Source organism: Lampetra planeri, chromosome 12 (assembly GCF_965212315.1).
Source record: "Lampetra planeri chromosome 12, kcLamPlan1.2.h2, whole genome shotgun sequence".
NCBI classification, from domain to species: Eukaryota; Metazoa; Chordata; class Hyperoartia; order Petromyzontiformes; family Petromyzontidae; genus Lampetra; species Lampetra planeri.
In genome coordinates, this window is record NC_136118.1 from 5,380,714 (window position 1) to 5,397,488 (window position 16,775).

The 16,775-nt window shown below is 48.7% G+C and overlaps 1 protein-coding gene across 4 annotated transcripts in view; it reads left to right on the forward strand.

Moving 5' to 3' along the window:
* Window positions 1–426: 426 nt before the first annotated feature.
* The window catches only part of LOC144721563 (transcription factor COE3-like), a 95,944-nt gene continuing 79,595 nt past the window's right edge, over window positions 427–16,775 (forward strand). For 2 of the 4 annotated variants that reach the window (XM_078599279.1, XM_078599277.1), the window contains exons 1-5: window positions 427–658; window positions 4,195–4,351; window positions 5,642–5,705; window positions 6,183–6,238; window positions 10,276–10,349. In XM_078599279.1, the coding sequence (XP_078455405.1) occupies window positions 528–658; window positions 4,195–4,351; window positions 5,642–5,705; window positions 6,183–6,238; window positions 10,276–10,349 (482 nt within the window). In that variant the 5' untranslated portion in view covers window positions 427–527. The remainder of the gene's footprint in view (window positions 659–4,194; window positions 4,352–5,641; window positions 5,706–6,182; window positions 6,239–10,275; window positions 10,350–16,775) is intronic. The other 2 variants (XM_078599278.1, XM_078599276.1) reach the window with 1 other exon arrangement.

Consider the following 16,775-nt stretch of genomic DNA (forward strand, 5'->3'; position numbering starts at 1 on the left):
GATTACTATATTATTCCGAGTGACTGAAGCAGGCGGCGCGGAATTGGATCACAACATTCCTGATTATAATATTATATAGCCGCCGGTGCCTGCGACGCTTCGGAGACGTGGTATTAATAATTTTTAATAATAATAATTTACAGCGAGAGAAACAAGGTGACCCGTCTCGAGGGGAAGGGAAACGCTTACTGGCGCAAGTCAACGGGAGTCCCCTCCTTGCGCGGTGTTCCAGCCGGCGAGACATCCAGCCAGCCCGTCCGTCCGCCCGCCCGCCCGCCTGCCCTGCCAGCCAGCGTGCGTCCGGGGTGTTTGTAAGAAGGGAGCATTGCCCCAGCTGAAGCTTTTTCCTCCAGCATCGCGCGTCTCTCCGGGTCCCCCTTCCACCGCTCCCGCCGTCCTTTGCCATACCACTTGCCTCTCTCTGTCTCCAAAGCAGCCAGCCAGATCCCACAGCTTTCTGTTGCCCAAAGCGCAGCCAGCTAGCGGGAGCGAGCCAGCAAGAACAGCCCAGCCAGCTCAGCTACTCCATGTTCGGCATCCAAGAGAGTCTACCGAGGGGCGGCTCGGGGCTCAAAGAGGAGCCACTGGGAGGCGGCATGCCCGCCGTGCGCTCCTGGATGCATTCCGGCGTGGTCGATGCCAGCACCGCGGCACAGAGGTGAGACGTTTCTCCAATCCGCCCACCGACGCACGGCACTCGGCATCTCCCACAAGCAGGGTTTTTATTTTATTTTTCATCATCTTAACGTTTTTTTTAAATAGACATCAGCACGCGCTTGAGTTGTCTTACGCCGCTACGTGTGAGTGATGTCGAACCCAACAGTAGCCCACTCATCCCCATTAACGCTTGAAAGGGTTTTGGAGGATTTTTTTTACGTCTGTCCCTTTTTTCGAGTAAGTGCACCTTCTGCGTTCGAACAGCTCCTTCAACTGCGGGTCATTTTAAGATCCCACGCTCGTACTTTTATTAAATTTCTTCCGCTATTCCTGCGTGATTTCTCTCTCCATCTCTCGTAGGACTGCCAATATATGAGACTCGCTAAATGTCCACTGTTAATAATTTAGCGATGCATGCGAGAGGTATTACGCGTACGTGCAGGTATCGTGAACCCCGCGTGGCACCTACATTTAAATGAATGACTGTGTCTTCTCAAACCAGGGCACACGCCACGGCCGTCGCAAGGGATATGTTAGTTTGAAAATTATTATTTGAACGCAGCACACATTTCCTTTATCGCTGCTGCAGTCAATGTCAAAAATGTTTTCTCTCTTCTACATTTGGTACTGTTTTGGTTTAAATTTCACGAACAAATAAAAGCGTATCGCTCACAGCGTTAAATCAACAAAACAGTTTCATCACGCAGATTAATTTCTACAAATTCCTATTTGAAGTCATATATTTTCGAGGAAACAACGTAGACACTGCCCGCAGATAAGGCAAGCTGTGCCTTCATGTTAACCTCAAAGGCGAACAAAAAAATAAATGCAAACGTCGACACAAACAAATACTTCATAAAAAAATAAAACGCGTGTACTCCGCCGCCGTCCTTGTATCGGCATAATGCAGGGTTGTTTGTGTATTAATAATGTATGCGTTAAAGCAAAGAAAAAGCAAATTGTAATGAATGTTTAAAAATAAACTGACTGCGAGGCTTTTAATGTCTTACAACTTCGTATATTTAGGTGACATCGGTTTTTTTTTAAATAAGATGGTTTGTTGTGTCAATTGCAACGCAATGTTTTCCGAGCCGCTCAACGAGGCAAATATTAGCAAACAAATATCATTGCGCCATCGGCACATTTAAAGTTTCCACCTTTACTAATTTGGCATACCCCCCCCCTCCCTAAATCATGGTGCGATTTTTTTTCGGCTAAAGGGAGATTAAACATTAGCAGTCACTCACTCGTACCATGTAATCGTGCAATATAATAGTGAGCGTTTACACTGCGACTCAAAGTGGGACCGCGCACTCCACAACATCGCTACAACTGCCACGACCTGTGTTCAAACTCGACTGTTGCTTCTCAAAAGTGCTCACCGCCTCCCTCCTTAGTCGCAGCATTCATTTCCGTATTTTAAATATTGAGCGAAATTTCACAAACTTTCGAGGTTTAAGCACTCTGGATAATTGCACAACCGTAGGCACACGTCACGCTGTTGACGCGTCGCATCGAGCTCGATCTTGTGTTGTTGTCTATCGTCAATTCAGTTTTGAAGAATAGTACCGTATTTCTGTATTCGTTGCGTGCGGTATTTTGATCAACGCGTAACGAATAATAGGTGTGCATTTCAGCTCTTGTTTGTAAAAAAAACACGACACTCTCATGGCTTTTTCATATTGCGAATCGCTACCTGCAAGCACGTGCTCACCGTAATACGATCGCATCGCTCTCGTCTTGTAGCTGTAATTGTAGCGAAGCGAAAACAATTATGAACGGTGCAGAGAAGCGTACGATGTAAATGTGCGTAACAATGTCAATACATTTATTTTCTACGCAGAGTTTAAAATCTCCTGTTGAAACAACGTGGGGATTTATTGATGGTGTCTCTCGTTGCTGCGGCTGTGGCACGCGCTTTGCCTGTCCGCGCGCGACATGATTTAAGGGTGCATGATGATGCCAATGTTAATAATGAGTCATTTGTTTACATAATAACGTTTCAGTCGCTGTCATTGCGGTCGCTGCATTCGGAATTAACACAGCGGCCGCGCTGACTGCGCGTGGCTTCTGATGCCTGTTGTTGCCTTCGTCCAGACGCGTGTCACCCCGTGTCCCAAGCTTCGTCCCATCCACAATCTTCGTGTCTCCATCGTGTCCATTGAAGCCGTCGTGCGGCCACCCCTCCTTTTGCTGGATATCTCCCCGTGTAGCCGCATGTCCTCCCCCCACCACCTTCCGGCGACGGAACGCCACCGCGTGCCCCTGCGTCTTCTCGTGTTGTCTCAGTCCCACCGAGCGGATTTCGTCCGTCCGTCCCAGCGTGTCTCCCTGTCTCCCCGCGGCAAGTGTTGGCCCACGCATAGCCCGCCGCGTCCCCACGTCCTTCTGCTTGCAGCCTCAGGGCCGTAGAAATTGGAAAGGCACGCGGCATCAGTCGCGTTGTCAACACCGCGCTTTGTTGTTGTTGTTGCAGTGGAACAAAAATAGGAAAGATTAACAGCGGACGTAAATATTTTCAAGAAGGACAAAAACAATCCCGCCGCCTCGTTTATCGCGCGGGTATATTTGAATAAATAATTGCTGATTTATCTGAATGCGCACGTACGCATTGCATGTAGGATACACGTACGTAAGTATATACAAATTTGACAGCCATTTGTCAAACCTCCCTCCCACACCGTGTCAATTACGGAGGATTTGTTTGACCATACTTCACCACGCTGGTCAGCGCGGGTTGGTGAATGATATACGTACACAAACGACGTGTAGTTACGCATGATGAAGACCAGCGCGTGTGTGTTCATACCTATACGTGCAAGTTATGAATACACGCCGCGCAAGTAAAATAGTCACGAATAGTATTGCACCAGGACAATTATAATTAAAGTAACGTTTTAAAACAACGCTCAGCGAATCTCGTATTACGACCTTCCATGCACAATTAAAGAGTCATAAACACCACTGCACGAACATAACCCTGATGGGTAATTTATGCTCGTTCCGACTTGAACTTATACTCTCAACAGATGCTGCGAGGTCACGTGCAGCAGGGCGCGTGCGATTTGACGCTCACCTCGTTGCATTCAGCCTCAGCACGAAGCCATCCTTTATTAAATACTCTGCTGACATTACCAAAATACCGATACAAAAAAAAATCCCGCACAAAACCGAGCTAAATAAATGAGTAGCTCGACTTTTTAGTTCGAGCGTTCACGTGCGTTTGATGTGCCGCTGGGAAAGGAGAAAGGGGGCGATGTTCTGGTGGTGCCACTGAGCCAAGAGGAGAACGCGGGTGGAAAAAGTATTTTTTTTTGCGGGCTGCCGCTGCTGCTGCTGCTGCTGGTGATGCATTTACCCCGAGGCTTCTAATTAAGTTTGATAAGTCGGTGGCGCCTCGCGAGAAGTGCATCTATCAAGCTCACACACTGCTCTTCCCTCCTCCACATTCTCCCCTCTCTCCTATAACGATCACCACCACCACCATCACCACCCCGCCGTGGTGGGTACCTCGTGGCCTGGTGTTTCTTCGCGCAGTGGCATTGCGCTAGCGCGGGCGCACTTCGAGAAGCAGCCGCCCTCCAATCTGCGCAAGTCCAACTTCTTCCACTTCGTCTTGGCGCTCTACGACCGCCAGGGCCAGCCCGTGGAGATAGAGCGGACGGCTTTCGTGGACTTCGTGGAGAAGGATCGGGTGAGGTCGTCGTGATATTACAGCCCCCCCCCCTCTTCCCCAATCCCTCCCCCTCCCCCGGTTCAGTCCCTCTCACGTGGGAGTCCACAGTAGTGCAGCAACACTCTTTATTCTGATGCTGCTGTTGCACTCGCATTTCCTGTTGCGCCCGAGTTAAATCGCTTGAAATATGGGCCCCGCTAATCACTAACCGTGCTTTTGAATTCGTTGACTTGTATATGTATACATAGATATTTACGGAGGGTTAATTTCTCAAAGAGTATTTGTGTGGGTATCTGGTAGTCTGGAGTATGCACGTGACAAGTAGCATACAGCCCTATTATGAATGTGGCGTGCGGTGTCACGGAAATATTTGACGCAACTGCACGCGCGTCTATACGGTATATTGAGAGATATACTCAGGGTTTGATGCATTTCACACCGCATATAATCCGGGTCGCCGATAGACTGCATTAAGCACGTGAACAGTATCAAGAGCGGTGGCCTATACTCGATGTGGTGTGCCGGGAGTGCGGATAAAATTCTCCGGATCGCCGAAAGCGGACAGATTGCGGCTGAAACTAAGCTCGCCCATTAAATATAGTCTTCCCAAATCATGTCACCGTGTCGCCCGCGGTGAATGCAGTGGGGTTTCGTGAAAATCGCAACGCTCAAGATGAGTAAAAACAACACAAATTCGAATTTATTGACAGTTTTTTTTGCTTATGAATCGGATATTAAAGGTTTATTATACATGATGTTTTATTGCCTGCACTTAATCTATAAACTGTGTAGTAGGTACACTGACTTAGAAAATAATATCCCCTCGGATAAGACCACACATATACGTGCACGCTATATGTATATACTGTATATATATATAATTCCGTAGAGCCAGTATTTGGAACTCACAAAGTACATTTGTATACACCTACGCGTAACGTTTGAACGGATTAATTCACAAGGCTTCAGGCTACAGTGATATTCGACACGTGAATTAATTGTAATACGTGTATGGTTATAACTAAGAACATGCGTACGTGTTCTTAGATTTGCTAAAAACAGTAATGGTAATTGTCTAATGTTTAGTAACAAATTCATTTGATTAACTTGTGTAAATATTTAATCAGGATACACGCTGCTATGTCGTTTCTACTTTCGTTATAAGAAGCATTTGTACGCAACTTTAAACAACCGTCACAAATACATTAATTATCCGCGCTGTTTTAGAACATCGAGTTTTTTTAAGTCGTGTACACTTTTGTTTACGAATGTTATTTTCACTTTCTTATCTTCTATTTACTGCCAAAGGAACCCAACAATGAAAAGACAAACAATGGAATTCATTACCGGCTACAGCTGTTGTACAGTAATGGTAAGGATTGCACGGATCTTCTTAAAGCATGCAATATTATGATTGACACGAGCTCACACATTCCATTTGTATCATATTACATTTGTTTATAATATCCTAAATATGGCCCTGTCGGTGTCATTCCGAAATGCGGGTCCATTCAACTGGAATAATAATAATGATGATGATAATAATTTCAACTTATAACGCGCCGTCGCCACACAGCATTGGTTCGCTGTCAAAGTGAGAGATCGACTCAGAGGCGCGATGAGGAACCACAGACAAGGTGGGGGGGGGGGGGCAGCCACGCAATGAGCTGGCGCCAACAATTGTCCAAGATCTGCGGTCCTCTATACATTAAGGCGTTATCGGCCTTTTAATGAGTGTTTACATGTGGGTGGATACCGGAGCACCCGGAGAAAACCAACCCTATGCGAGAATGAAACGGGACATTCTCAAGACTAAAAAAAAGCGACTTTTGTTACTTGCTTTGTACAGGTGTGCGGACGGAGCAAGATCTGTACGTCCGACTCATCGACTCCATGAACAAACAGGTGAGCGTGGCGAGCAGCGCGCACTTCGGCGGCCCTACTCCCCTCGCTCGCGTCGCTCGGCTCTTTCTATGCAGATAAATCCTCTTTGTAAACTGCGCAAAAGCGTGACACGCTATTTCACGGTGGCTTTTGCTCCGGGGCGCTGTCGTCGCAACGTGTTCACGGCGGGGTCCAGCCACGACTTGTGTTGCCGTCGATTATTCAATCACAAGGCGGCGTGTGATTAAACCTTTTGTTCGATTTCAACGAGTGCGGTTGGGGAGGTGGGGGGGCTGTAGTCGTGAGCGGTGCGGAGCGGTCGCGCGATGCGCTATGAACCTGGCGCCCCGAGTTCGATTCCCGCTCACGGCCACCAACACCAAGTGACAATTATATGGAACTGTCCTGTGCCTGCCCTAGGTTGATTCAGCATTAAATGAGTACCTGATGTGATGCGTAAACATCGCCACTGGGGAGACAAAGGCGGTCGGGCGCGGTTCCGGCCACACCGCCGCCTCGTGTTCCGTGCCGTCATTCATAGGTGCTCGCAAACAGAACTTGCCCCAAGAGTTTGCTAAAGCTATAGGGATATCTTTATCTTTGTTTTGTCGTCTTTTGGTGGACGCTTTAGCGTGTACGTATTTGTTTTATATGTTGTGTTATAATGGGAGCGGTGGCGCAGTGGTTAGCGCAACTGCGTGATTAACACGGCAACCTGAGTTCGATTCCCACTTACGATTTGCAATAACGGTGGCGACTATTTAAACCTGTCCTGCGCCTTTCCTAGGTCGATTCAGCCTTAAATGAGTACTTGGTGCTGTGTGTGAGCATTAACACTGGCGATACAAAGGCGGCTGGGCATAGTGTATTCCACATCAACCCACTCGGGTGTCGTTCCGGTCTTTATAGGCACTTGCCCCAACAGTCTATTTACCTGTACGGGGTATATCGCTATGGACCCGGCTACCCGAGATCGATTCCCGCTCACAGCCAACGCCAGTGACAATTATCTGAACCCATTATGGGCCTTTCCTAGGTCTACTCAGCCTTAAATTAGTACTGTATCTGGTATGGTGTGTAAACACCGCCACTGGGGAGACGAACACGGCCGGGCGTGGTTTCTAGCCACCCACCTCCTCGTGTTCCGTGCCGGCCTTAATAGGTGCTCGCTAACAGCACTTGCCACAAAAGTTTGTTGAGGCTATACGGGGTTATTTTTTTTTATTGTGCATAGGTATACACGTTTGTTCATGTGCATGTATGAACTCGGCTACCCGAGTTTAATACCCAGCCACGGCTAGCATCTTGAATGTTAAGTTGGTATCACAATTTGTTCACCTAGGTCGACTCTGCTTTAAATGAGTACCCGTTGCGGTGTGGACAACTTCAGCACTGGGGAGACAAAAGCGAATGCGCGTGGTGGTGGCCACCGACCCCACCCCCTCGTGTGCCCTGCGGGCTTTCATCGGTGCTCACTAACAGCACTTGCCCCAACAGTCTGTTTAAGACTATACGGGGGTTCTTTGTCTTTATATTTCATATCATTCCATATAACATTAATACGCATATCTAGCACGTGGATGTGAGCTGATTTCATTGCTCCATCTCCTGCAGTGGGCATCTTCCTCCCGGACTAATTCCGTTCCTTGGCTACCCACTCCATTAAAATTATTCTGACATCGCTAAATCGTAATTGATGGCGGCGGCTTGGGGCAGTCCTTCATCCAGCAGTGGATTAACTACGATGTATGTTGCACTTCTTTCGCACCATACATAGCCAACCGTGATAATTGGAGTTGCAACTATGGATGCTGCTGTTGCTGCCAATAATGATGATGATGATCATTACGTACATAGTGTTCACGGTTGAAAGGATAAAAATGCGTTCGTCCCACTCGTAGTCAAAAGGAAGCACACTGAACCACCTCGGCGTCGCCGGTCATGGAATCAACGTTCAACTTGTCGTCTGGGCCTTGCACGTCCGATACAAATATCCGAGCGATGCGCGTGTGTGTGTGTGTGTAAACAATCAACAAGGATGTGAAATCAATGTGAAAACATTGACCCGCGAGCGCGGTCCGCTGGGCTTCCATGCTCCCAGCTCGCGTCGAGTTGGCTCTGTCGACACGGGCGGTCGCACGATCTCCGGGCGAGGCACCCATTGCTTCCGTTTTCGTGGCGAAATCGCTCGACAAACTACGCAGAACAGAGAAATATCGCCTCTCGCTTGAGTGGCCCGTCTGCGTCTTGGTAGTTAGTGGTGGTGGTGGTGGTGGCTGCGTTAATGATAGTGCTGGTTGTGATGGTTGTAGTGCTTAGTGGTGGTGCTGCTGCTGCTGGGGTTGGTGCTGGCGGTCGTGGTTTTCGCGGCAGTGATGGTGGCGGTGGCTGTTATGGTGGTGATTGTGGTGCTGATGGTGTTTGCGATAGTTAATGTGGCGCTTGTTCTGGTCAGTGGTTGTGGTGATGGTGGTGACAATGGTGTTTGCGGGTGTGGCGGTGGTTGTGGTCGTGCTACTCAACGGTGATTGTTGAGATGATGGTGGTCGTGGTAAACGATGGTGGTTGGGGTACGGGTATGGTGACGGTGATAGCGGCGGTGTTTCATGTACGGTGACTGGACACCCCCCCCCCCCAATCCTCCTCCACTCCTCGTGCCGCGGATAGAGCCTGACGCGCACTCATTATCGAACACAACTGTCGGACACGGACACGCGCACGAAGCGGAGCGTGCTCGCTCAGAGTCAGAGAGATACAGCGAAGCACACTGGCTCGCAGCTTGTGCTAAGATCTCTTCTGCAGGATGAGGTTACGCGTTCCGTTCAAGCGAGCCAAGCCTGTGTTGCATCTATTTGAGATGTCTACCATTAGTCCAGCGATTAACGAAACGCGCCGCTGTTAAAACAACAACACCAACAACAAACCACCAACAACAATAAAAAATAAGTATCGCTTAAAAAATAAAAAGATGCGCATATTCGGAAGGCGTCAACAGAAACGCGATATGGGCACGACAATGAATTCATCTTTCCGTTCTTCAAAAACAGTTGTTTAGAGGTAGGGAGCGGCGAGGGCGTTTGAACGGGCGAGGGATGGATTGCATTTGCATTTACAATGCGTTTCCCTCCTCCTCTCTCTCTCTCTCGCGCGCGCGCTCGTGGTGCAGGAGTGCGTGGTGCACCAGTGTGGAACACCATTAATTAACGCAGAAATATTTTAATAAGTGGAATTACCATGTGAGGTCGTGATGCAGAACACCCTTATTCACATTCACCGATATGGGGTGGTCGGTCGTAGTTGGAGGGAGGAGGTTTGGGTAAAGGAGTGGAGGGGAGAGATCAGGGGGGGGTGCATTGGGGGGGTGGGAGGGAGGGTATTGAGCGGGGGATGGGAGGGAGGGGGCTACAAAAAAGGGGGCACGTTTGGTATTTCTGCAGGCGTAATTTTAAAGAGGCAAATCTTGACTTAAAGCTTTCGTGACTGCAGGAATTCATATTCTTTGGGTCTTTCGGTAAAGTCACGTGGATGGTTCAAAGAAAATAACAAAAAAACTACGACGTTTCGATCACAACACAAGCGATCGTCATCAGGAGGACGTTTCGATCACAGCACAAGCGATCGTCATCAGGAGGAGAGAGTCCTCTTGAACCATCTACGTGACTTTACCGAAAGACCCAAAGAATATTTAAAGAGGCAGTTAATACGCACGGTGTGCGTATGCGCTTTTCCCGCGGCCACGACATATTGCAATATTTAGGCATTCATTTAAGGCGTTTAACTGCCAGATATGTCGTGCTTCTGCACCGCTGTTGCGCTTTAACAAACCACAAGCGTCAGTCTGCATACTTCTGTCCTGCCCCCCACCCAAAAACCATGCTCGCCGGGCCTAGCGGTTTTGCCGATTTTAATTTACCACCGCGCTCTCCAAAGCAAACACACGCGGCCATGTCATTGCGTGCTTTTGGCTTCAATTGGCCGCCAATGGTAGCCGATTGTAAACGAAGTACATGAAAGTGTTCACGTGTGTCATGGTGGCGGTGTTCCTCTTGTCTGTCCAGGCCATTATCTATGAAGGGCAAGACAAGAACCCCGAAATGTGCAGGGTACTGCTCACGCACGAGATCATGTGCAGGTACGTGGTGGTGGTGATGATCACTCGCTCACTCTCTCACTCGCGCCGCGATGACAACACCCAGGGCTCCGGGCAGCCGGGGGCATTGCCAGCCACTTCAAAGCGAGCGCTTCGATTGGCGCGGGGCAAATCCCTCGGAGTATTTAGTTACATGAGAATACAATAACAATACTGCAGCAGCAGCAGCAGCGAGGCTCCATTAACTCACGTCCACTACCACATTCTCCGCCTATTGCGACGATGCGCTCGTATATTCTTCGCTGCTGCAGATAGCACGCACACGTGCTTTGATTTTCCTCATTGCACCTTTGCACACGTGCCATTTCATACGGGCACGTAAACTGTTATATTGTTATGTATTTAAGAAAAAAATGTGATGTGATGTAACACGGTAGCTTCTATAGCGGATAATCAGAAGTAAGATTTGCAACACGTGCCCACATTTGAGTGGAGGCTGGATTATTTTTGTTAAAGCAATGAAAAAGCCCCGTTATGGTTGAACAATTGGTTACAAATCACGAGCACAATTACAGTTTTATCATCATCATTATTCCACCACCCACGCGATGATTTGCTGATAACTGCGAGCCTCAACGCAAAGTTGTGAGCACGTGTGACTCCTGCCCACGATGGCTGCTTAAGAGCGGCCCCTTTTTTACACATTACCCGGGAATGAGGTTTCTCGGAGACCTCGTCTTTGTATAAATAAATACAGCAGAGAGTTACGAGAAGGGGGAGGGGTGGTCGTGGTGGGGGTAGGGGCAGGGGGTGAAGTTGGGGCGGGTCAGGAGGCCTTTTGACACCGGGGTTTGGAAGTGGCGTCTGAGGAGGCCTTCGACGCGTGATGCGTGGCTGCCTAAAACGCCCGTTTGTTGGCTCCGGAAATACCAGAGCGGCCGCTTGGAGCCGCCTCGCCGCGAGAGACAGCCCCACATCGCAGCTCCCTCCTTGCTGCCCATGCGGCCCAACTTCCCCCCCCCCCTCTCTCTCTATGACTCTCTAAGTCCCTGACTTTGGCGTTTTCTCACTGGTCCACGCACGGCTTGCGCAGCGCACGTCCGTTTCAGTCGTGTCTTACCCGACTCACGACGCACATTCGGACACTTCAAAGGCGTTTCACCAAGCGTAATGCCGACGACACAATTTCAAACCACAAGTGGCACGCGCGGGTGTGTTTGGAGAATGTCCCAAATAGGAGCGAGTCGATGTGAGCTTAGCTGAGCACTACAATGTGTAATTCGGCTGTGATTTGATTCTCGCCTCGCTTCGTATTATGTCTTATCACGATTTGGGGTGCGCAAATCGATTCGGTAATCGATGCATTTTTAAAATATATATTTTGTGGTCACAAGTGACATCATGGGTCATTACCCCTTGCACACAGCCTATCCGAATTTGGATACAATAGATTTCAACTCGCATCAATCGATGCGTGCATGCGTCGTGAGCGCAATGATGGAATGTAATCGATCCATCGGGTGCATTCTTTCGCCAAAATTACTTACACGATGCACGCGGGCACACGGCACACTGCCACGCATACACGCGACGCTTCTTCACATACGCACACACAGAGAGCACAATGACCCTGCTACATCCACCGTGTTTGCACGTGGATCAGTCAATGCACACGTCACGGCGTGAGCGCTCACACCTCGCTGTTGTCGTCACGCGTTATAAGATTGGGCCTGCGCGCAAGACTTTAAAAAGTTTCAAGCGAAACTTGTAAGTAAAAAAATAAGAAATAATCAACTCGATGCGCTTTAATTGTGGCAAATGTTTCCAGATCTCGTGCCAGGTGAATTTTCGCTCACGTGGTTATTTCAGGAGGCGATGTTAAAAAAAAAACATTTAAGTTCATTTGGAAACGCGGCCAATTGCAACAAATTGTGTACGTTGACTTTTCCAAGTGGCGCTTTGGGCGAAGGACTGTTTAGACACGTGGGTGGGTGGAATACAAATGTGCTATAATCAGATTTTGAGCATGGCCGAAGTATATTTATAGAAGTATATTGCTGCTCCGTAAGACTCAGCGAAAATGCGTCACCAATTGCAACAGAAATTGTGGCATTTCCGTTTCGATCTCCGCCAGTGAGTGCCCCGATCCCCAGCGTGGTTGCGAACAAACAAGGTGCACGCTAAAATGACCACAGCTCTTCTCCTGAGACACAATCACGAGCCGGTGAACTTCAAGAAGCGGCACCGTCATCCCAGCCACTCGCACACACGCACGGAAGGTGCCCATGAGCGCCAGCTTCAGAGCTGCAGGGCAAGTCACCCCCGTCGGAGTGTGTATGTTTGTATGTGTGTTGAACTTCTTTCGCACCCTACTGAGCCAACCATCCTAATCGGAGGTGCGAGGGGAAGGACAACGAACTAAACATACAAAGCTAGTGTGAGTGATAGGGCATCCACTAGGTCGAATGAGCCTCAAAATGTAAACCTGGTGCGGTGTGCAGTAAACATCGCAACTGGGGGAGATGAATGCGGCCGGGCGTGCGTGGTGTCCATCTGCGAGCGTTGATTAATTTAACACGACCGGAGAAAAGGAAGGGGGAGAGGGGGAGCAAATATTTCATCTTAGACCGTGAAAGACGTAGAGGCTCGTGCAAAAGGTATGCACCTCGTATCTTCTGATTAACTCGGTCTCTTGCTGATTGAACCTCGTGCTCATTACGCACCTAGCGTTTCGTTTCAGCGCTTCATTTTCTATTTGAGCTGGTCATTAGTCATTAAAAAAAAGATATTTCTTAAAAAGTGAGATAGCATTAGCGATTATATTCCGCGATCCGTTGACGCGCCGAAATGCGCATTAACAAACCAACATATTCCGTTTGATAGTTGTTGATGCTGGCGCAACGTGGCAGTCTTATCGCGCGTTTGTGTAAGCTTTGTTGATTTTTAAATGCGAGCTTTCAGGGACGTCGAGGGAACGTGTCGTGATGATCAAAAGACAAAGTAGACGCGCACATTACGAATTACAATCTCACAACTCATTAGGTTGACGATCGTGTCAGCACCCCCCCTCCGCAACAAGCAAGAAGCGCGTTCTCCTTAAGATTTGCTGTCATGGGGGCACGCGGTTATAGGTTCTATTTGGGACATCTCTTTAATATCGGTAAAATTAGACACTCCTGCTCGCGTCCGTAGATATGTTAACCACTAAGCGCACAACAAAGGGACGGGGGTTTTCATTTTAGTTACGACATTCACGTGCAATCTGCTCCAAATGATATTCCAAAAAATAAATATTTTTGTAGGGGGTTGGGGATATAAAACAAAACAGAGTACACTGCTCACACCTCTCTCTCGATCGCATGTAAATACACGCACGCGCATGATGCGTCCTTCGTACAATACGAGTCGTTGGGCACGGGCCTGGTTAAAACTTAATTCGCGTCGAAGACAACGCGCGCAATAACAGCCGTGGCGCGGAGATTATGTAAAAGCAATTCGCGCAGCAATTGCGCGTCGCCGCATAAACGGAGTGTTGAAAGAAATGAGTTGGATAGTACTAATGCGCCCGCCTCTCCAGTTCAGCGCTGGTATAATGGGCTGAATTGAATGATAATGAGGGTGATAGGCGTGAAATTGGATGATGTAGCACCGGTAACGCGAGTTGTAATTTATCTTATCAGATAGGAGCGCTAATGCAGTGCGAGCCGCTGTGGCCAGGGTCCCGGGGTTTTTCGCGACGGCGCCTGTAAACCCGGAGTCGTAAAAACGGGCATAAAGCGGTTATCTTAATTGCCGCCAAACTTTTTCCTTTTATTGCATAACGGGCCCACGCCGACGGGTATATAGGCTTGCAGGAGATATCTGCGGCGACTGCAATAAATACATAGGCCACTTGAGCGCAACTCGCTTCCTTTTACGTGTGGGGGCGGTGGAGGCAGGAAGAGCAACCCCGATTTTAAAACAAACAAACATTTAAACAAAAGCCATTTGCATGGAAGCACACGTAGACGCAGCCAGAATGTAACATGTGCTTATTATTTACGCAACGTGCACACACCGTTAAGAACAGTTTGTTCCAAAATAAAGATTCACACGCCACATAGATCCATCAGGGGCACCCCGGGCAACGTGGCCGTGCACATGCCGTGGGCTGCAGGGTTTCGCATCACACGTGCGACTCGTTACACGTCTTAGGCGGCAATGAAGGGTTTGCTCCTCAATTGCTTAATTGCTGCTCGACGCCTCGACCGTGCGGAAGCGTGTCAAATAATCGTCGCAACAAACACAGAAAAAGCAACACCCTCCCCCCTCTCTAGTCAAATACCACGCACGTTTGCGTCGAAGGCCCCGTGGTGATGGAGCAATTGGCGACGGCGGGCATGCCGATCCAGTCGCGGCATCTACCAAACGCGCCCTTCGTTTGTGCACGCGCGTCCATTTCGCCTAATTCGAGTGGAGACTCATCAAATATTTAGACGGCGCATTTCGCTGTGGGGAATTTCTAAACCTTAAAATGACGCTCGATATTTACCATCGCGTGGAGTTAAACCACGAGGCATCTGTGGACGTGCGCAGGGCCGCACCGATGTACGCTGGCAACGTCATGTGTATACACGTGTGTGCGCGCGTGTGTATGCGCCCCTTAAATTTGGGGTTGGGGAGCGGTGGCGCAGTGGTTAGCGCGCTGTGCTAAGAACCCGGCGAGACGAGTTCGATTCTCGCTCACGGCCAACAGCGGTGAACGATTATCTGGACCGGTTCTGTGCCTTCCCTGAGTCGACTCCGTCTGAAATGAATAACCTAGTGCGGTAAAGTCACATAGGTAAAAAATACAATTAAAATGAAATTTAAATTACTTGATACAGCAATCGTGCTATGACGGTTCCACCTGAAGACGGAAGCTTGTGTTGCCTCCGAAACGTCGTGAATTTTTAGTTTACTTTTATTAATTTTTAAAAATACAATTACCTACGTGACTTTACCGAAAAAAAACCTAAGAGTATGAATCCTTGCAGTCACGAAAGCTTCAAATCTAGAACCTAGTGCGGTTTTGACTTTGCGTTGTCTCCCGTGGTGCGATGCTGCCCACATTCTGTTGAGGCTATAGTGAGGACTCTTGCCGCAAGAGTCTGTTAATTCTATAGCGAGGATCTTTGTCATTGTATCGTAATACAGAAGTGAAAAAAAAGATTAAAACAATCTATTGGTGATACGGTATTCAATTATATTTATTTTTAAAAAATCTTTCGCTAGTTTGCATAATCATTGGTCTCTGGCAAGGTACAGTAGTACATTACTCTGAATAATTTCCGCATCATCCGGAAGGTTAAGCAGCAACAACAAAAAACATTTCTATCAGGGATAACATTGCTGAGTACATACAGCAGGTCTGACTCAGCAAAAGGACCCTGCAACAATTGTTATCACGGCAACAGAGGACAAAAAAAAAGACATCCACCGCTTCTTCGTTGCTACTTTATTACTTTATATAATAATACATTTTATTTTAATCGCTTATACACATTTGCTACTTCCAGTGAATTCCATAGTTTAGAGGCGCGTGGAAAGAAAGGGGGCTCTCGGTGTGACGAATGGTAGCGCACGCACCGAAGGGCAACGCGTGCGGATGGAGCTGTCGGCGCAGGGGCGGCAGGAGCGAGCAGCTCAAAGCTCCGAACGGGGGGGCCTCTGTGCCTTTTTGTAAAATTGCGCGCACCAGAGTTCAGCCGCGCGGCCGAGGAAAATCGACCCAGCCGGCGTCCGCGCTCTGCCTCATGAAGCAGAACGCATGAACACGCGAACACAGCGCCGTCCGGCTCACACAGGGCAGCCACGGCGGACACGGTCAAAATCCTGTTCTCAGCTATTGCCTCTTTTTTTTCTCTCTCCCTCTCTCTCCCGCTCTTCTTCGGCGACTGCACGCGGGTTTATGGGGCGCTTAAAGCCACGCGTTATTCTCTGTCTCGTAGAGGTGCACTGGGGCACACCGGAATGCCCCAGTCACTGGCCATGCACCCGCGGGGCGCGTTTCACGATATCAATCGGCAGTGGCGTGGCAGACTACCGGGGCAAGGAACAAAAAAAAAGAAACATTGCTCTCTTTTTTTTGTTTTGTTTAAGCGCGAACGGTAAAGAAAATAAACAACAGCAACAACACAAGAAATACAAAATAATTAATACAAAGTGCGTGGGCCGGGAAGGTGAGTTACAGGGTAGAGTTTTGGGAGGAAAACGTGAATAAGTGCGTTACGCCGGTGGTGGGGGGGGGGGGCAATGCCGACTCGCGTACAACGCTCTGACGGTACGCGTGCCCGGGTGTGTATCTGTGCGCTCGTGGTCATTTAACTCGGACGTCTCGGTTTCTTTATTGTCGAGCGCCGAGTGAGAAAAAACGAAAAAAATAACCTACACGCTGCACGTCGTCGTCGTCCTCGCTTCGATTCGATGTCTCACGCGGTGTCCCCTTTC